At 41.9% G+C, this 21,181-nt stretch overlaps 2 protein-coding genes and 1 long non-coding RNA gene across 5 annotated transcripts in view; 2 read left to right on the top strand and 1 right to left on the bottom strand.

The window, feature by feature from the left end:
* The first annotated feature begins 1,121 nt into the window (after nt 1-1,121).
* On the top strand, nt 1,122-3,487 carry LOC138760091 (uncharacterized). The gene is made up of 3 exons (XR_011355394.1): nt 1,122-1,314; nt 1,419-1,468; nt 3,149-3,487. It is a non-coding gene; the product is annotated as an uncharacterized lncRNA (long non-coding RNA).
* Nucleotides 3,488-11,361: 7,874 nt separating this feature from the next.
* LOC138761842 (tRNA N6-adenosine threonylcarbamoyltransferase, mitochondrial-like) lies at nt 11,362-21,167 on the bottom strand. 2 transcript variants are annotated; one of them, XM_069934694.1, is made up of 7 exons: nt 20,791-21,167; nt 19,174-19,561; nt 16,502-16,706; nt 16,263-16,414; nt 13,620-13,750; nt 11,836-11,907; nt 11,362-11,657 (listed from the first exon to the last, which is right to left on the bottom strand). In XM_069934694.1, exons 1-7 carry the CDS (start codon nt 21,072-21,074, stop codon nt 11,579-11,581), a joined length of 1,311 nt encoding a protein of 436 aa, XP_069790795.1. In that variant the 5' UTR covers nt 21,075-21,167; the 3' UTR covers nt 11,362-11,578. The 2 variants fall into 2 exon arrangements, with proteins under 2 accessions (XP_069790795.1, XP_069790796.1); XM_069934695.1 differs by having other exon boundaries at nt 16,263-16,411.
* LOC138761841 (PMS1 protein homolog 1-like) overlaps nt 20,864-21,181 on the top strand; it is a 105,617-nt gene continuing 105,299 nt past the window's right edge. For both annotated transcript variants that reach the window (XM_069934684.1, XM_069934683.1), the window contains exon 1: nt 20,864-21,099. The gene's annotated coding sequence lies outside the window, so the exon portion shown is untranslated. The remainder of the gene's footprint in view (nt 21,100-21,181) is intronic.

The following is a 21,181-nucleotide window of genomic DNA, read 5'->3' as shown; positions in this document are numbered from 1 at the left end:
CTCGCTCTGCCTCTACCCACCCCATCCTATACACACCCCTCTACTGCCTCTCCCCTCAATCTGTTCCTCCCTCTACCCGTCTCTCACCCTCTAATCACCCCTCCCCTACTCGCCCTGTCCCTCCCCTTTTACCTCTTCCCTATCCACCCCTCCTTCTACTCATCCCTCCCTCTAACTGCCCCTCGCACCACCATAACTTCCCCTGCCCATTACTCCTCACCTACACCCTCTGCCCACCCCTGCTTACCCACCCACTCAGGCCCAGCACGCTGCCGATCAGCCTTTGTGGAACAGCGGGGGCCGTGCGCAGCCTGCCATGTCCGTCGCGCCGACAGGAAATCACAGGCGCTCGCCAATCCGCCGCACCGCTCGACAGGTGGGAGAAGTGACTGGTTGTGCGGGGAGCCTGCCAACTGGCTTTCCGGCTGATAACATCGACAGACTTCTCGTGTTACAATTTTGTTTTCCCCGTTCTCAAAGTTTGCACGGTCAACCTGCAACACTCTTGCTCCCTCCGCGTCCCGTGGATCTGATGCCCAGGTATTGTTAGGATTCCCAGCAGAAGGTTTGTGGAACTTTACCATTCTGGATTCCTTTTTGAGAATATTCTGGCCATCTTTTAAGGGGGGTGGTTTTAGGGGGAAAGGGATAGTTAGGGGATGGGGAAGGATGTGCAATGAAGGGGAGGATGGTGGGGGTGACATTACCAAAAAACAGCATCGGCTCTCGCTGCAGGGCGGGCCACCTCTAATACATTTTTGAAATGATCTTGCGGGCCAAATATAATTATATCGCAGGCCAAATTTGGCCCACGGGCCAGAGTTTGACATGTGTGCTGTAAAGTCACTCATAATATGAATTCTCCAGTATTTTCAAATAAGATCTGTTTTAAAATGTGTGTATGTAACCTACTCTACTTTTCCCAATTTATCTCCCATAAGTATTTCTATATATTGTCACAAATGTAATATATTATTGTTGAGAAAGATTTGTGAGTCTTGGAAAATAAAAAAAATATTTTTTTAAAAATGACCTGCTAACTATAACATCTTGTTTTTTTTAAATCATTTAATACCTTGTTCTGTGTTAAAAAGAATCAAATGTCTTGCTTTTGCAGGTCTGTGAGTCTTGTGCTACTGCTTTGGGATATTTAAGTTTTAATCAAACTGCTCATCGACACCTATTGGTGGAGTGCAGGAATCAGCCAGAATTATATGATCTTTTAATGTCTAACATAAGCCCTGATGGGAAAATCTGCCAAGAGTTTATAAATGAATTCAACATGCAAAAAGTAGTTGGTCTGCCATCAGAGAGGTATAAAATTCTGTTGTTGAAAAATATTAAAAATAATCAGCTGTCCTAAAAATACAGCTTTATAAGAATAATGAACTCTTAACATGTTTTTTTTTGGAACCCAGATTGCAATTAATTGAAGGACAGCTGGTTGTGATCAGGGCAGAAGAGAAAGGTAAATTTTTTCAATACTCTTGAATTCTACAATTCACACTTGCATTTATATCAAATGGATGCAATTCTTCCATTTATCAATTATATAATTGTGAATGAATGGAGGAATAATTGTGAAACAATGAAGACGCTGTTTACATCCGGTACCGCACGGATGGCAGTCTCTTCAATCTGAGGCGCCTGCAAGCTCACACCAAGACACAAGAGAAACTTGTCCGTGAACTACTCTTTGCAGATGATGCCGCTTTAGTTGCCCATTCAGAGCCAGCTCTTCAGCGCTTGACGTCCTGCTTTGCGGAAACTGCCAAAATGTTTGGCCTGGAAGTCAGCCTGAAGAAAACTGAGGTCCTCCATCAGCCAGCTCCCCACCATGACTACCAGCCCCCCCACATCTCCATCGGGCACACAAAACTCAAAACGGTCAACCAGTTTACCTATCTCGGCTGCACCATTTCATCAGATGCAAGGATCGACAATGAGATAGACAACAGACTCGCCAAGGCAAATAGCGCCTTTGGAAGACTACACAAAAGAGTCTGGAAAAACAACCAACTGAAAAACCTCACAAAGATAAGCGTATACAGAGCCATTGTCATACCCACACTCCTGTTCGGCTCCGAATCATGGGTCCTCTACCGGCACCACCTACGGCTCCTAGAACGCTTCCACCAGCGTTGTCTCCACTCCATCCTCAACATCCATTGGAGCGCTCACACCCCTAACGTCGAGGTACTCGAGATGGCAGAGGTCGACAGCATCGAGTCCACGCTGCTGAAGATCCAGCTGCGCTGGATGGGTCACGTCTCCAGAATGGAGGACCATCGCCTTCCCAAGATCGTATTATATGGCGAGCTCTCCACTGGCCACCGTGACAGAGGTGCACCAAAGAAAAGGTACAAGGACTGCCTAAAGAAATCTCTTGGTGCCTGCCACATTGACCACCGCCAGTGGGCTGATAACGCCTCAAACCGTGCATCTTGGCGCCTCACAGTTTGGCGGGCAGCAGCCTCCTTTGAAGAAGACCGCAGAGCCCACCTCACTGACAAAAGGCAAAGGAGGAAAAACCCAACACCCAACCCCAACCAACCAATTTTCCCTTGCAACCGCTGCAATCGTGTCTGCCTGTCCCGCATCGGACTGGTCAGCCACAAACGAGCCTGCAGCTGACGTGGACTTTTTACCCCCTCCATAAATCTTCGTCCGCGAAGCCAAGCCAAAGAAGAAAGAAGAAAGAAAGAAAAAAGAATTGTGAATGAATAATCTTCCCACCAGTTTAAAAAAATAGACAAAAATGTTATTCAACACTTACAAAGCAATTTGTAATTGATAAAGCAGAGAGATATTGAAGTCCACGTTAGACCAAGGCTCTTGTTTTTATTTAGCTCTGTTTGAAGGCTTCTCTCCTGTTCAGAGACAGAATTTATGCTCCTTGTCATCATTCTTTGTAGAACCAAGGCTTTATTATTTTGAGTATTTTCCGAAGAATGAAACATTTAATAAATCCTATCTGACTCAAAAATAGAACAAGTTCTGATATCCAAATCAATGCTATGTATACCAAATGATATACAAAAATTATGCTTCTCAACATATTAACTATTTGTTGTTTACCTATTGATTAATAATAACATCAAGGCAAGTTCTAAATTATTTAACTGATGTAAATTCTTGTTTTAATCAGAGAGATCAAAAACAGACACATGTCCACGTGAAAAGAAGAAAAGTTTGGCTTTACAAAGGAGATCTGCTCCTAAATGAAAATGTGGAATCTCAGATTGAAGATTTTGATTATGGTTTCTGCAACAAAACTTATTTATCTTCAAAAATGAAATCAAAGAAATTCATACTGAACTTCTGTCTTATTTCTTGCTCTAGAATATAAACAGAATGTAGACTTTCATGCCCTATTACTTACACTCACTATTCTATTTATTTCTATTATTTCTAATTGAGGAGAATGTCAGATAACTTGTCTTCCCTGGCTGGTTATTCTTCAGCAATTAAAATGCTGCGTCTCAAATGAATCTATTTATTTATTTTGGCAGATGATATTTCCTGGTATAACACAACATGCAAGACACCTAAATGCAGGTTGTTTCCCAAGTGTGTCACATGATCTCCAAGTACTTTGCATTTGGGAGAATCAAGCACCTTCACAATTTCCAGTGGTAATTTTACTATTACATTTGAACCTAAAATACTAATTTCCTTCAGAGCCAAGGTCAGAATATAGAACGGAGAAACCCTTTGCATCTCAATATCAATGTATTTAAAAGGGACTGAAAAAATAGCTAGAAAAGGTTAAGAATTAAACACCAATTCAAAATATATTTCTTTGCAAATAAAAAGCTACTTATATTGAAACACAACTCTAGGTGTTTGCAATGTTAACCTTTGAAAGTTTAAAATTTTAATTTGACATTATTTTTAAAATGTTGTACCCTACATTGCAATGAGAATTAGATTACAAACAATTTACAACATGGAAAAGAATAATTGAGATCAACCAGTACCATTCCTGTCCTATAATTCTCTTCATAACTGCTTCCAACTACTATCCTCTTAAGAAAATCTTAGATAGCCCCTGTTTCTGATAGGGAATTTCACACTCTGATTTCAGGGTAAAGAAGTTTCAGCTGAATTCTCCGTTGCACATATTTTATTGATCTGATTATCTATTCTTTTCCAGCACTTATTATTGTCTCCCTTTCTGCACAATTACTTCACTAAATATTCCTCAAAGTTCGTTATTAGTTTGCCTCAAGCCTTTTCTTACCTAGGTAAAAAAAGAAATAACTATCAGAAAACAATTGTTGAAAAAACTAACTTCAAAGTGCTTATATAATCCCAGTATTTTTGCAATGTGCTCAGTGCCCACCTTTATCTCAGAACTATAAATTGTTCAGTCTAACCATGAAGCAAAACTTTGCTAAATTTTCCCTGCCATCAATTCTATTCCTCTGGAAATGAATTGCAGCATTTTGCTTAACTGGCTTGTCATATTATTAATTATTATTATTCTAATCCCTTGGACTTGCTCCCTTACCTGTTGAGAACATGCTATCTATGTCTTCCGTAATCTTTCAACTAAAATGTGTCACTTCACACTGAATAGTACACCAATTAATTACCAATAAAATTATAGTACTTTTTGAATTTTCATTATACACTATAACTTATTCACCAATATAACCAATTAATACCCATTCTTTAGATTTACTTTCTAGTTTGTCACAATCTTTCTTGATTTTGAATGGATTAAAATTTGATATCACCTCAAATCTGCTTGTAATTGACAATTCAAAAATCCACACTATTTGTAGAATTAGTGAATAATAAAAATATTAGCATAAGTATTAAAGAGGTTGAAACATTGGAGGAATTTAAGAGACTTAGATGAATAAAAAAAATAAGGGGTTACAGGGTAGGGAGGGTATAGTACTTTATTTAAGGAAGGAATATATGGGTTGACACAATATCGAGGGTCGAGGGACCTGTACTGAGCTGTATTTTCTATGTTCTATATCCTTATGGAATCCAATCAACTCTCTGCCCATCTGGGTGACATTTTAACCTATATTATTTGTTTCCTGCAGCAGATTTCTATCCATTCTACTCCTTATCTTCCAAATCCGCATGTTCTAATCTTAGTAGAGACTATTTGCCAGGGCCTTATTGGAAATCCAACTATTACTTCTACTGTTTAAAATAATTCAATAAGTTTGGTCATATACGATTTTCTTCTGAAAATCCATTCATTAATTTTGGCACACACGGTAATTTCTAGTGTTCAACAAAATATTCAACAGATGAATGAACACTCAACAAACACCCATTTAATGGATTCTTTGGGGTAAAACATCACATCGCCTGTTTATCAAGTTGATTCAATTTGGTTTTCATCATATTCAGATTTGTATTCCTTTGGATTCATTCTTTGCAACAGAAATATCAACTGTGAAATCAGATCCTTGGTTGAAAATGTGCCAAGAAACTTTTAAAAAAGCATGATTGAGGTGAAAGGCAATATTTGTGAAACTCAATCTCACAATTTGTGATGTTCACTCACCTCCTTCATCTGACGAATTTTTGGATAAAAGAGTTTGAAATACATATCATCTTTGGAGAGAAGGAAATTGCTGCTGGCCTCTGATGTAATTAAGTGTTTTGTTCTTAACAAGTAATTCAGAGCTGAAGTTTAGATTTTTAAACTGAAAGAAGTTATAGGAATTGGACAGGAAAGTGAAATTGAGACCAAGAATAGAAGAACATTGATTTATGGAATGGTAGAGCAGGCTTGGAGCCAGGCACATTTCCTTCACCAGCTCATATTCCTAATATCTTGAACATTATCCTCAGTACACCAATGTAAAGAGCATAAAATATTAACCAGAGTTCATTCTCAAGATCCAGCCAACATTGTATTCAAAGTTGTTTGCTACTAATAGATATTCAGAGATGAAAAGTATATTTTGTAGATTGGAGGAATTATAAGACAGAGGTGAATACAGAAAATAGTTCCATATCTGTGGAAACATATCTGAGACATAATTGTAGCAAATGTACGATGACATTACAATTGTGTTAGATGCTTTTTTTTTTAAGATTTTTTTTTAAATTATACTAATAGTATTAATTCTTCACTCTTTATCGTAGGGGTGGGGAAGGGGGTTTAGGGGTTAAAAATGTTTTTTTTTAGTCTTAGTTTTTAGTTGTTAGGGGGAGATGCTGAGATTGGTATTGTATTAACTATGTTACTTTGTACTTGTATTACTTTATTTTGTATTTTTTCTGTACGTGAATTACTTACTTTCTTCATACGTTAAAATTAATAAATAAAGTTTCAAAAAAAAACCAATTGTGTTAGATGGGCATCACTGAAGACATTCCAACTGGGAATTTTAAAGTGCAACACCCAGAAGTAGTGGTAGGCAGTATCTGCAAACTTTCCTGTTAAAGGGACCTTCCAGTGGGCAGCCATTTCAATTCCACATCCCATTTCCATGCTGACAGGTCTGTCTATCAGCTCATGCACTAAGAAACTGAAGCCACCCGCAAACTGGAGGAATCTAATATTCTGGCTGGGCACTCTCCAACCAAATGGAATTACCATCAACTTCTCCAATTTTCATTAGGACATTCTTTTCATCAAGGTACGAGCAACAGAATTGGAAGATGAAAAAGATGATGTTAAGACTGCATATACAGGTAAAGACAGAAATCAAAGGGTTGTGTATGGTGGAAATTATGTTCTAAGTTACATCTATTTAAATGCAAGGAGTATTGTAGGAAAGGGAGACAAGCTTAGGAGTGTGGATTGGTAAATGGAATTTTGACATTGCGGCTATTAATGAAACTTGGTTGTAGGAGAGGCAGCTCATTGTTCTGGGGTTTGCTTGTTTCAGACATGATAGAGTAGGAGGGATGAAAGGGAGAGGAGTGGCATTGATCGTCAGTGAAAATATCATAGCTATGCGCAGACAAGACAGACTGGAGTGCTGACTGCTCCAGTATCCTCCCTGATCCCAGAATCATCGTTTTTATAGGTGAGTGGTACAATCTGGAGTGGTTGATGAGAATGGCAGAATAAAATGGAATCAGCGTGGATCACAAATAAGTGCTTGAAAGTGGGTAGACTTGCTGGGACAAAGGGCCTGTTTCCCTGTTGTACAACTCTTTTCTATCTCAGTCTAATTTGACACCTTTATGATGAAAGAAAACAGGGAAATAAATATAATTTTAAAATAAAATTTATTCCTGAATTTGAGTTTCAAAGCTTTTCCCTAAATATATAAAATAGCTCTCTCATTTTATGCAAATAATGAATCTAATATTGTTGGTGAAATAGATGCTCATTTATAATCTTAAGCAGTATCTTGAATCATTTTTGTTTACTATCAAATCAACTTTGAATATATTTACAAATCTTTGCTTATTAAAGAGGACATTTCAGGTTTGTTCACAGAATTAGACTTGCATTAAAACTGGTAATTTACTGTGGCAAAAAGAACTGTGATGTCGTGCTGGACACAGCCAAGACTCAGCCACCACACTGAAAGTCTATGACTTTTTATTCAAATTCAGCATGCCCCCTTTTAAGGGCAGCATGAGCTCAGTCACCTCGTGCATTGTGACATCATAATCGCTGCTCCAGGCGCGCGCTGGGCAGGAGACTTGAGGCAGGGAGAAAACCATGACAGCGCCATCTTCCCATGGCTGCCCCACCACGTGGCATTACACGCAGGGCCAGTTTGCCATGAAATATTGCGCCGCCACACAACCACGAGGTTCGGCAGGCAGCCCCGGCGTTTAGGCATGGCCGTCTACACCGGCCGTGATAGGTCTAAGTGCGCTGCCTTCAAACGGTCCACAGTGAAAAGTTTATCTTTACCCCCGATGTCCAAAGAGAAAGTCCTGCTGGACCGCTGGAGGACCTTGTATGGACCTTAGGCAACAAATACGAATTCCGTCGAGTCCAGCTCTTTGGGACGATGTGTCGGCCGGATGCCATGATGCGAAGGAGGCAGGGGGCTAGTGAGGATAGTTTCTTACGGAGATCTGCCAAAAGGTTTGTGTGCTCGGACGAGATGTTGAGCTCTAGGCCAAAGAACTCACCGGACAGCAAGAGCGGCACGCCGTAGACCAGTTCCACAGAAGACACCTGTAGGTCCTCCTTAGGTGCTGTTCTGATGCCGAGGAGGACCCAGGGCAGTTCTCTGACCGGTGAAGTGAGCCATGAGGGTGGATTTCATATGACAATGAAACTTCTCCACTAAACCATTTGCTTGCGGGTGGTAGGATGTGGTGTGGTGGAGTTTAACCCCAAGGAGGTTCGCCAGCTGAGCCCAGATCGCGGAAGTGAACTTGGCGCTCATCACTGATAATGTGTGCCAGGACTCCAAACTTAGCGTTCCAATGACTAACTAGGTTCCTGGAGCTCGTCTCTGCAGAAACCTCTTTGATGGGGACGGCCTCCAGCCATCTCATGGTCTGATTGACTATTGTGAGAAGATAGTGCACTTCTCTGGACTCCGGCAGGGGGCCTACAACGTCAACATGGATGTGCTGAAATCTCCACACCGCCAGGTCAAATTGCTGGATTGGGGTCTGCGTATGCCGGTGGACCTTGGAGGCCTGGCACCTAGTGCAGTTCCTCGTCATAATGGCCACCTCCTTTTTGAGCCCGTGCCAAACAAACCGCTCTACCACTATTCGCACCAAAGTCTTCATCGAGGGGTGGGCTAGGTCATGGACTAAGCTGAAAACCCTCGACCTCCACTGCGGTGGGACTACCGGGCACAGTGAGCTGGTGGAGACGTCGCAAAGCAGCGTGTCCGGGCTGTTGGGCAGCTAAAAGTCCTGGAGCTCGAGGCCAGAGATGGCGATCCGGAGAGCCTGCGTCTCTGTGTCCAGTTCTTGGCCTGTGCCAACTGTGTGTAGTCAAGGCCAGGGGCAAGAGGGTTGATCACCAGATGATAGAGCGCATCTGCCATGACAGTCTTTGCCTGCCCTGTGCCGGATGTCGGTGGTGAACTCCGACACGTGGGAGAGGTGGCGTTGCTGCAAGCCGACCACGGATCTTTGGCCATCGTGAGTGCCTGTGTGAGGGGCTTGTGGTCCATGAACACCATGAAGGGCCTGCCCTCCAGAAAGAATCAAATGTGCCGGATGGCCAGGTACAGCGCCAGGAGCTCCCGGTCAAAAGCACTGTTTTTGAGCTCCGGCGGGCACAGCTGTTTACTAAAGGCAGCCAGCGGGTGCCACTGTCCGTTGAGCCATTGCTTGAGTACGCCCCCTACTGCCATGGCTGAGGCATCCACCAAGAGTGCTGTGTGTGCCACCGGGCGTGGGTGCACCAATAGAGTTACACTGGCGAGGGCCTCCGACCAGGTCAAGATTTTCTCCTTATTGGCGATCAACGTGAATAGTGGTCGAATGGCGCGGGGAGGGCCAGGGATGAACTGATGATAAAAATTCACCATCCCCACGAACTCCTGCAGGCCCTTGAGGGTGATTGGCTTGGGGAACCACTGGATGGCCGCGACCTTCTCTGGCGCCAGGGCAGCATCTGCTGCCGAGATGGTGTGCCCCAGGAACTGCAGTATCTGCTTGCAGAACTGGCACTTGGCCACATTGACCGTGAGGCCAAACTCCACCAGATGAGCAACCAGGGTACGGAGGTAGGGCTTGTGCTCTTCGCGGTTGTGGCTGGCGATAAGGATATCGTCCAGGTAGATAAACACAAAGTCCAAGTCCCTACCCACTGCGTCCATGAGGCGCTGGAAAGTCTGAGCCGCATTTTTGAGGCCAAAAGACATACACAGTAATTCAGAGGCCAAAGGGGGTGATGATCACTGTCTTGCTGATATCCTCGGGGTGGACCGGGATCTGATGATACCCCCGCATCAGATCGACCTTGGAGAAGACTTGCGCACAGTGGAGATTGGCTGAGAAGTCTTGAATGTGTGGAACCGGGTATCTGTCCGGTGTGGTCGCATCGTTCAAATGCTGGTAATCACCATAGGATCTCCAGTCCCTGTTGGATTTGGGGACCATGTGGAGAGGGGAAGCTCAGGCACTATCCAAGCGACGGATGATCCCCAATGCCTGCAGCTGGGAAAACTCCTTCTTTGCCAGCTGCACCTTCTCGGGCGGAAGTCATCTGGGCTTGGTGTGCAGTGGGGGGCCCTGCATGGAGATATGGTGGTATACTCCATGCTGGGGTAAGATGGTACTGAATCATGGTTGAAGGATGGTGGGGAACCGATGGAGTATGTTTGAATACTCATCCCTGGAAGTGGCGATGGCGGTGATCTTGGGCCTGCAGGTGTTTGTGGCATCCAGGTGCACCGAATGGAAGGTGCAAGCGTTGACCAGCCTCTTGCCCTTCATGTCGACCAACAGTCCGTGTGCCCTCAGGAAGTCGGCTCCTAACAACATAGTACCCAGTGAGGCTAACACGAACTTCCAGCTGAATTTCTTTTTCCCGATCTGGATCTGCACCCTGCGGATACTGAAGGTCTTGATGGCGGAACCGTTGTCTGCCCGCAGGTTGGGACCACAAGATCGGATGCATGTCTCAAGGGTGGTGGGGGGCAGGACGCTCAGCTCCGCTCCTGTACAGCCATCAATGGTGGCTGGCCGGGTCGTTTCCCCTGGTAATCACACATTTGTCGGCACTTGCAATCTTGCGCTTCCCAGCCCAAGTAAGTCCTTAAATGAATCTCTGATTGAGTTTGTCATTGAGGAGTCTGATGGTGGAGGGGTAGCAGCTGTTCCTGAACCTAGTGGTGTGAGTCTTGTGGCACCTAGACCTCTTTCCTGATGGCAGCAAAGAGGACAGAGCATGTGCTGGGTGGTGAAGGTCTTTAATGATTGCTGCTGCCCACCGACGGCAGTGTTCCCTGTAGATGTACTCTGCTCGAGGAAGATCTAACGGAATAGGGAAGGTTTGTGATCCTCCGCTAGCGCCAGCATCTCGTCCATTAGGGCCAATGGTGTGAGGGCCCCAAGCCCGTCGAGATGCAGGAGCCTGGAGGCACGCTGCTGAGGGGAGAGCCCGAAAGTTCCAAGGACCAGGTTCTTGAGGGCAGGATATTTACCCTTGGCTGGTGGGTTGTGTATTAGATCATCCACCCTGGCTGCCATTTCTTTGTCCAGTGCGCTCATGATGTGGTAGAACATCGTGGCGTCTGCTGAAGTGTTCCTCAGTTGAAACTGCACCTCCACCTGCCCGAACCACGTACGCGAGCAATGGGTCCAAAAGGGGGGAGGTTTGATGGCAACAGTGTTGATGTCTGCCAGATCCATGTTCTTAAGACCAGAGAGGCATCTGGGCTCAACGGGGTCACCAATGTAGTGCTGGACACAGCCAAGAAAGACTCAGCCACCACATTGAAAGTTGTTAATGACTGTTTTTATTCAAATTCAGCACCCGCTCTTTTAAGGGCAACATGTGCTCAGTCACTTCGTGCATTGTGACAACATAATCGCTGCTCCAGGCGCGCGCTGGGCAAGATACAGGTATTTATTTAAATTAAAATTCAGGGTTATTGCAGTTCTTAAGTTGTTGATTCTGAAAATGGCCAACTACCCAGTGAAGCCCTATTCATCATCTATTCAGTTTTAGATGAGGGACTTTCAGTGCTGCTTTCCTGACTTGCTCTGATAAATTAATTCCAAGAGGGGCTCTACAAAATAAAACAAATGAGAGTAAATTAATATGAACAGTGCATTCTCAAAAATGGCCACAATATTCAAATGTACCTTTCCCTCAGTTTTGAACATCATTCTTAAATAGCATGGCAGAAAATCAAAAAAATTGCACTCACACTGATTTTGAACAGAAACTAAAAAATTGTTACTCACTTAGGCTCATATCGAATTGTTTTTGGTTTATTCAGAACACCAATTCCTGCTCTAAGTCTCTCAATGCCATTCCTAAAAAACAGAAACGTACATGTGTATATCATTTTAATGGTTGTACATCATTTGATAAAAAACAAATATTATCAAACAGGAAAGTCTGCAGACATGATTGTTCTGGAGAAACTCAGATCATGCAGGACTTATAGAAAGCAAAGGGTAACCAATGTTTAGGGCCTGAGACCTTTGTTAAGCTATGAGCAAAAAGCAGGTACGTGTCTGAATAAAAAGATGGGGTTCAAGAGAAGAGGAGGGAAGAAGTAGCACGGGGGAACCTATCCCAACAAGTAAGAGGTCATAGGTGGGAGGGCAGAAGAAAAAAAAAGCTAAGATGACAGAGGGAGGAAGTAGCTCTTTGATTGGAGGGGGTGGGGAGCTGGAGAAAAGAAGGCAGACGGATAGGGAAAGAGGCATTATCAAAATCTATATATCAGAAAATGGGCAGCTTATAAGAAGTGAATATTAAATTAAAAGTAGCAGCAGAGTATGTCTCATGAAAACAGAAAAAAAGTATAAAAAGATTATATTGATCTATTTTTCATTTACACCTTCCCATGGGACAAGGTAACTGATGTGGAATAAAACTGATCAAATGCAGGCAATGCATTAGAGAAAAGTCAGACCACCATGTTTAAACTGTAATCTTGCTCTATCACATGTTGAATTTTGTACTCAGTACTGGAGGGCACGGTACCATGAAAGAAGACACTCAAGCTAGGAAGCATCGCTAAGAGCAACTACAATAATCTTATAGAGTTTGGTTCCAATCACAATATAAAATACGGAGATCTTGAAGAAGTATTCGAGTTAGTAATAGGCTCAGGGTCTAAATTCACGTCAAAAGTTGAATATGCAATAAGATAATACAATTCAAATTAGTATTAACTTTAGAACTGAACTAGGCAACTGATCTTTCACTCATGAATGAATCATTTTTACTCAGATGGGAGGGAGGATATGGAGAAGTAGTGAAGGAGTAAATCTTGGCATCAACTGAAACAGTGAGCACACAGCAGGATCTTTCAGAATAAATGACCAAGGTGTGCCAAATGGCCTTCCTTTTCTGTACCTATCTTATGCCAAGTTGAAAATCTGACATTGTTTTCTATTACATCAACAAATTTCCTAATTAAAAATGCTGAAATTTATGTAACTGTATATGTATATATATATATTGCATAAAGAAAATACATGTTCAAGAGCTAAAGAATAATCTTACACCTTGAGATTCAATCAAATAGTGAGGGAAGGAATTAAGTGATTAATGTTAAACCATGCAACAGCTGTGCATTCAGCCTCTGGAGTGCTCTTGTTGCATTCAAAAACTACCTAATGTCTCAATTTTTCTTATGCAATTCAGTGTCCTGTTTCTACTACTTGTAGTGGACTCTGTAACATATTATATGGAGGGGTACTAGAAATTATTGCTGATCTAAAGCAGTGCTAAAAACTAGCTGAAGGAGGTGCTGAAAGTACACTGCTAAAGGGGAAATAAATTATTTACAGTGTTTTAGAATCATTACTTCGAAATTTGGACCACAATCCAATAGAAAACAAAGTCAAAGTTGTCCAGATGAATTTCAACCGCTTCTTGGAATATTGAAGATGACAATTTGTCACACATTTGTGACCAAGAATCTGGAAGATTCCAAGTATGTGCTTTTTTGACTCAAATATTCTTCAAAAGAATCAAACAATAATAACATCCTGGCTTATGCTCCTCTCACCATGCAATCATGATGCCATTGTCTGTGCAGAGCTTTGGAGGAGGACACTTCAGTGAGATCCCATTTGCGTCAGTTACAATCTGCAGAACTTTTATGATATATTCATTACTGGCCACTCCACCTGAAACCACCTGAGATGATGCAAGGAATAAACATGAATAAATATTACAGAAATAGAAACATAAAATGTTAACTGTCGGAAATTGTCAATGAATAAAAATGTAATCCTGTTTCCTTAATAACCCTTATCAGAAGGCTGCATTGGATACTCTCCCAGATCTCTTCAACATGCCCTGCAAATTAATGACTACAAAATGTGCAAGAAATCAATATGTAAATCTGTTGCATCTCTTTAAGAGACCACTTAATTTCTGTGTGCATGTCACTTGATAGATTGTGCTAACAAAAGTCTACTTATACCTTTAATTAGATCCTCTAGTCTAGCAGATGCAGCCATTAGCTTTCAGAAAGCAGAGAAAACAGGAGGCCATATCAATGCTGTGGTCCAACATGTCACTGTAGGAAGGGTTGGGGAATTAAAATGGTTGGCTACAGGAAGCTCAAGTTGAGATACACAAACAGGACATAAGTGTTTGGTGAACCGTTTTCACACCGCAGGCGAGCAGTGACTTTACGCTGTCCCAGTGAAATTTACGGGAATTCAGGACCTCCCGGGCCTTTCACACTGCAGTCCAAATTCCCGGGAATTTGCCCTCCCCAGCAATTTAGGGGGGTGGGGACTGCCCCAACCAATAATGGGTTATGCACTCACAGGAGTGAGAGTACGTTCAGCCCCATCCGTCGGTTACTCGTCCACCCACTCCCTCCCCCGCTTCCCGGCGTCGCAATGGCGGCACAGTGCGGGATGAATGGCCTATAATTCCTCACACAACTGGATCTGCTCTGGGAAATCCAGCTAGATGAGGGAATATGGTTAACATAGATGGCCATTCATCCCACATTATGCTGCCATCGTGATGTATTGAAGGGGCCCGCTGTTGTCAGAAGGTATGTATCTTTTAATTTTAATCACCTATGTGATGCAGCAAACAAGCGCTGATGTCACAAGACTTCTCCTACTTGGCTATTTGCCTTTTCACACCACAGGAGAGGGTGATCTGGGAACATTTCCCAGGAATCTTCATTCTACACTGGGGTGTGAAAAGGGCCACTGATGTAGAGGAGGGCCACACTGGGTACATTGGATGCAGTAATTAGGTTGGGTGATGAGCACGTAAGGCTATGTCTCACCTGGAAGCACTGTTGTAATCCTGATGGAGGTCAAGGTGGAGGTGTAGAGACACTTACTGTGGGAATGATCCTTGCAAAGAGAACAGGGTGGAGAGGATAAGATTACACTAAAGTTAGTGCTATCCTGCTACCTGATTCCAGGTGAGGTAGAGCTTCACGTGCACATTGCCCAACCTATATTTTTTGTACCCAGTGAGGCCTCCTCAACATCGATGAGACCATTACAGATTGAGCAACCACTTTGTCCAACAATTAAACTTGAGTTTTCTGAAGCCAAACATTTCAACTCTCCCAACCATTCCTACAAAGACATGTCTATCCTTGGCCTCATCCATTTCCAGGGTGAAGCCAATTGTAAACTTGAGGAAGACATCTTCCTCCTGCACACCCTTAAACCTAATAGCATGAACATTCTAATTTTAGGTCAACTCTCACTTCCATCTTTTTTTTTTAAACCTCCTCCTGTACTTATTTTTTTCTCTAACTTTTTTTCTCTCTGTCCCTTCCTAATGGTTTATCTCTTCCCTGTTTCTCCATCTCTCACATGCTCTGTCCTATATTTTATCATCTCGGGGCCCTCCCTCCCTCCCTCCCTCCCTCCCTCCTCCCTCCTCCCCCCCCCACTTTATGCATGAAATTTCACTTATTTTTTCTTAGTCCTGATATAGGGTTTAAACCCAATCTGCAGCCTGACCATCTCTCCCCATGACTGCTGTCAGATCTGCTGAGTTATTCCAGCAATTCTGCTCAAGATCCCAGCGTCTGAAGCTTTTGTTTTCCTCTTGTTGCTAACAGATATGCAAAAGCAGACCAGATGAGTCTGCATCTCACTGTCCCTCCTTGTTATGTAGAAGTTCTTGTGTTCATCATCATTATCCAATGGTGTCATAATAAAGAATGATAACTCAAAGGAATAGAAACTCTACATAAGAATTGGCTGATATGGGAGAAGACTTGTGTGGACCATAAACAAGTGCACAGATTACTGGGGCAAATGGCCCTTTCCTATGCAGTTTCTTCTTTGTAAATGTTAAACTACTACTGTTGGAAGTGTTCTCCTCTGCACTTTCCTTCTACTGTCACTGTTCTGTTTACGCACTTCCATTTTACCTCATGATGCCCAGCACAGGCAGCAGTGAGAACGCTGAAGGAACTGCTCACACTAACCACTCATTTGCAAAAAAATGATATTTATTTGTATAGATAAAATACTTGTCCTGCATCTGTATTGTTTGTCTGTATGTGAGCTATGTCTGGTTGTGTGTCTGCATGCTTTGCACTGAGGACTGCAGAACGCTATTTCAAAGGTTGACCTTGTACAATCAAATGACAATAAACTTGACTTGACAGACTGTGCCCAAATCGTGCATAGGTGTGGCATGAGATACTAACCAAGGCTGGGTTTGATTGAGGTAACAAGTCTTCTTTCTTACAGAAGAGAATGGCTCGATGTGTACGTCTTGCTAAGTGAACAGCAACTGTATGTTGTACAGTAGCAGCGATGTCGTTCACACATGACAGCAACTGTCCACTCTGGATACCTGCTTACAGAAATATATGCAACTTATAGAGAGTACGAAAATGAATCAGAATTGAACCACATAAAGTAAAAATATAAAAGACCAAAAAACCTTCTTCCTTTTCCTTTTTGATAATTATTTGATTGACCTGATTGCGGAGACCAGAAAAGGAAAAATCACAGTCCAGGTGGCGGCTCATGGGCTGTGTTATTTCAACATGCAATCGATTTCCCGTTCTGGCCAAATATTCAATGGCTTCACCACCACTCATTGTACAGCAAGCTGGGTGATTTTTCAGCGACAGTCTCCTTGCCACCTGCAAAGAGTGTAATGGTTTAAAATCACTATTATCAGAAAAACTGCCTTCACTTATTATGTTAAAAAGCCTTAGAATTGTTTCCAAACAGCTCTGATCTTTAGAAACATTTAAAAATGGTTGAAAGTATTTATTTATATAAACTACTCTTGAACAATTAAAAGACTAATTATCACTTAGAAACATATATTTAGTGGTAAATATTGGTTTCCAAAAACATCCAAAAACTGAGTAAACTCAATTACAAATCAACATCCAAGTTCACTCCTCCCATATTTCCTCAATATTTTTGGCTGCAGTCAAATACACATCAGTTCATCAATGAATAAACCAAGAACAACTGCATGTGAACTTCCTGCAAAAAATACTTTGATAATTTAGTCTAAGATCTCAGATTCAGCAAAACACAAAGTTGATTTTTTTTTAATTCATTTGTTTTGTGTTTTCCTTCTGACTGAAGCTTGCACGGAATCTTCTGCAGCTTTGAATCCTGTGGTAGGACATCAGTATCTCACAGATAAAAATTATATAAACTTTTTCAAATGTACATTCTTATGCATGCCAGGCGTAATGAGTAAGAGATGGTTAGATAACTGGAAGCGTGTGTTTGCATAAGAAATGAGAAATTGTTGTCGAAGCTTGCTTTACCTCAGCCTACTCCACCTCAAGCACTGCTCTGCCAATCAATAAAATCATAGCTGATCTGCCTTTGACCTCGACCACTTTCTGCCGAACCACCCTCACCCTCCATCATATCCTTGGTTCTGTTTGTCCAAGCTATTTATATTTTAAATATCTTCTTTGGCTTGGCTTCGCGGACGAAGATTTATGGAGGGGGTAAAAGTCCACGTCAGCTGCAGGCTCGTTTGTGGCTGACAAGTCCGATCCGGGACAGGCAGACACGGTTGCAGCGGCTGCAGGGGAAAATTGGTTGGTTGGGGTTGGGTGTTGGGTTTTTCCTCCTTTGCCTTTTGTCAGTGAGGTGGGCTCTGCGGTCTTCTTCAAAGGAGGTTGCTGCCCGCCAAACTGTGAGGCGCCAAGATGCACGGTTTGAGGCGATATCAGCCCACTGGCGGTGGTCAATGTGGCAGGCACCAAGAGATTTCTTTAGGCAGTCCTTGTACCTTTTCTTTGGTGCACCTCTGTCACGGTGGCCAGTGGAGAGCTCGCCATATAACACGATCTTGGGAAGGCGATGGTCCTCCATTCTGGAGACGTGACCCACCCAGCGCAGCTGGATCTTCAGCAGCGTGGACTCGATGCATAAAGGCATCATAAAGGCTAAATATCTTCATTATTGAAACACTCTTGGAGAAAAAAATTCTTCCTTGCCTCAACCCTAAATGGCCATCCCTCTAACCTGAAACAACATTCCTTCACCATTGAGACTTTGCACAGTTCATGCAGAACTTTTTTAATGCTCTGCCGTAAACAGCGAAATTTGGCTATTAAGAGATCAGTAAAATGGATCTAATTCCACTTATAACTAATTAACTATTCCCTTATTATCTATAATAAAATCTAAGACAAATGCATGAGGTGATGTGTTTGCAATGACTGAAGTTGCAATTGTTTCAGAATCGGAATTTTTTGTCATGAACAAGTCATGAAATTTGGTGTTTCATGGCAGCATCATATTATAACCATCTTATGACATTACTGTAAAAAAATAAGTGTATGAAAAGTAAAACAGTGTCTTTGGTTAATTGATTATATGACTGATGTTGTAATTGTTTGTACATCAAGCCTGACTTGGGGAAAGAGATACAGGAATACCAGAGCTAGCCTCGCCAGGCCGAGAAACAGCTTCTTCTCAGGGGCAGTGAGAATGCTGAAGAACCAAAGCATTTGCTTGCACTATCCATCCGAAACTCTTATATTAACTAAACTAAATCTATTTATTTTATGTTTAATTTGTCCTGCATATGTATTGTTTAACTGTATGTGTGCTATGTCTGGTTCTGTGTCTGCGTGTTTTGCACCGAGGACTGGAGAACGCAGCTTCGTCAGATTGTACTTGTGCAATCGGATGATAATAAAATTGAATTTCAGGTTTAATACTTTTTTTCATTGTGTTGAAAGTTTTAATAATCTCAGCTTTTTCCAGTGCAGAAACGTAACAAACATATAAGATAACAAGACTGAAAATTTTAATGATAAATTAATATGCTTTCATAAGTCCTACAATTTCATGTACAGTATATCCTTTTTTAAAATTTTAAAGTACAAATTATAATGATCTGATAATGCATTTTTAAATAAAAATTCATTATTTGAATTTTGGGATTTACAATATTAATTAATCCACTGGATAATTCAAAATATTTTCAGTATTATTACATTAAGATGAGGCTTAACATGTACACTTTGTTCCTGGTCCTTGGATTTTTAGATGTGACTTGAATAAATACTGTTAAAATTCAGCTGATTTTTCATTGCTGATTTTAAGCTTTCCCTCAGTACATACCTTGTCCAATGTGTCTCCTGGGGCTTCATCCAATGTCTGTCCAAGAAGAAGAAAGTCATCGACTCCACGGACAACAGCAAGTAAACTATGACCACCGGAGATCAACAGGACCAGAAAGGGAAATTCTACCGCCTGCAGCATTCTAATGGTCAGTGCATGGGCTTCCATATGGTGAATAGGAATAAAAGGTTTCTCGTATTGTTCTATTAGTTTTAAGCTGTACTCTAGGCCAACACGTAGGCTTAGAGCAAGACCTGGTTTTATTGTAGTTGCTATTGCCGTGAGTTCATTAAGGGAGACTCCACTGTTATCCATAGCTTCCTTCACTACTCTGTCCAAGTGCTCTCTGTGTAGCCTCTGAGCTACAGGTGGAATAATTCCACCTGTCCTGAAACAAAACAAATATATATTTGTTTGATATATATATATATTTCTGACTTATAAGTTAATAAAATACTCAAATACTTATTCTTCCTTTTTTCAGTTAAAACACAAAGGTAAAGACATTTGTTGGAATCTTTGATTTTTCACGCCATGTGGATGTCACTGGCACTTTAACTATTACAAGCAAATCCCCATGTTATGAATGCCCAGTTTCTGGACACTTCTACATAAAAGTTTTCCTCACATTATTAAATTTAAAAGTCCATGAATGGAGAAGTAGTTTCCTCTCTTGCTCCATTTTCAGTCATTGTTCTTTCTTAACGGGCTTTTAACACTTCTGATGCTATTTACTACAATAAATAAATGAAGGTATGGGTGATTTTTTTGAAAATTTTCTGACTTTTGGATAAATCCGACTTAATGACATCTGTAAAAAGTGAAATCCATTTGTTAATCTGGGATGGTCTGTATTGATAAAAGAGAAAAGTGGCATGTGTGCGTTTCAATTCAAATGTCACGTGACTGAAGATGCGGGAGCAAAATAAAACACTGGAGGAAGGCCAATGTTTCAGGTTTGTAACCCTGCTTTATGCGATTGACTTTCCTGTCGTAGTTTCCAAAATCTGCTTTGCAAAACACCTTCTGCTTATGAAATATTCAGAAGGAAATTCGTGATCCAAAATGTATCTATCAGTTGAAGGATGTGAATTTTTTTTCCTTCTGATAATGAGAAATTCTTTTCAGATTTGCATACATTGGTCTAAAATTTCCACGTTTTCTCAAGGTGAATCACATACAAACCTATTTTATTTTGTAATAAATCGTCTAAGTTAACCAAGTTAACTTAGAAGTTAACTTAGAAATTAACCCAATAATGTTAATTTTCACATTATGTTGAGCATAACATATATAACAGGGGATTATCAAAAGGCAATAAGCCAAGTGAAATGGTTACTTATTCCTGGAATTATTTTACAGAATTGTGTTTTATTGTTTCAAAACAATTTAACATTGGCTTACAAGTATCAAGGGAAATACAGTACAGCAACTGGCAAAAAAAAAACCCTTAGTTTTTAAGTTGACCATCTCTCAACATGCTGAATGTTTCCAGCATTCTCTGTTGTGCTTGAATTTCTATGCAAGTAAACGAGAAGCAAGATTGTCAGAATTAAAACAATTTACTTTGCAAATGTCAGCCCCGGAATCATAACTGGTGCAAGTATTTTCACCTACTTCAGATGAGTTTCTTTCTGAGAATGCAAGGCTTCTCCTAAGACGCGCCCTCTCTCGGCCACCACCGCCGCGGCAGTGTCATCGCAGCTGGTTTCTATGCCCAGAACCACGCTGGGCTCGCGCCACGGGTGGCCGTGGAGCCCACGGGCAGCCACCGAACTCAGAGCGCGAACGCGGAGACAACGCATCGTCATGGCAACGCAGACCGGGTCAAGGTTCGATTTCCGAACCCAGCGAGCGAGTGCACGCCTTTCCTGGGCCGCTTCGCAGCGAGACGATCGCATCTCGTCTGGCCGGACCTCCACAAGGGTAGGACTCGTCTGTGTTCCCGTTTGCCTGTTCCCCGCTGCAGAGGCCGTCGAAACGTTCCGCCTTCGTTAAATTATTCCTC

Source organism: Narcine bancroftii, chromosome 4 (assembly GCF_036971445.1).
Source record: "Narcine bancroftii isolate sNarBan1 chromosome 4, sNarBan1.hap1, whole genome shotgun sequence".
In the NCBI taxonomy this organism is placed as follows: Eukaryota; Metazoa; Chordata; class Chondrichthyes; order Torpediniformes; family Narcinidae; genus Narcine; species Narcine bancroftii.
This window is presented reverse-complemented; position numbering and strand designations above follow the sequence as displayed.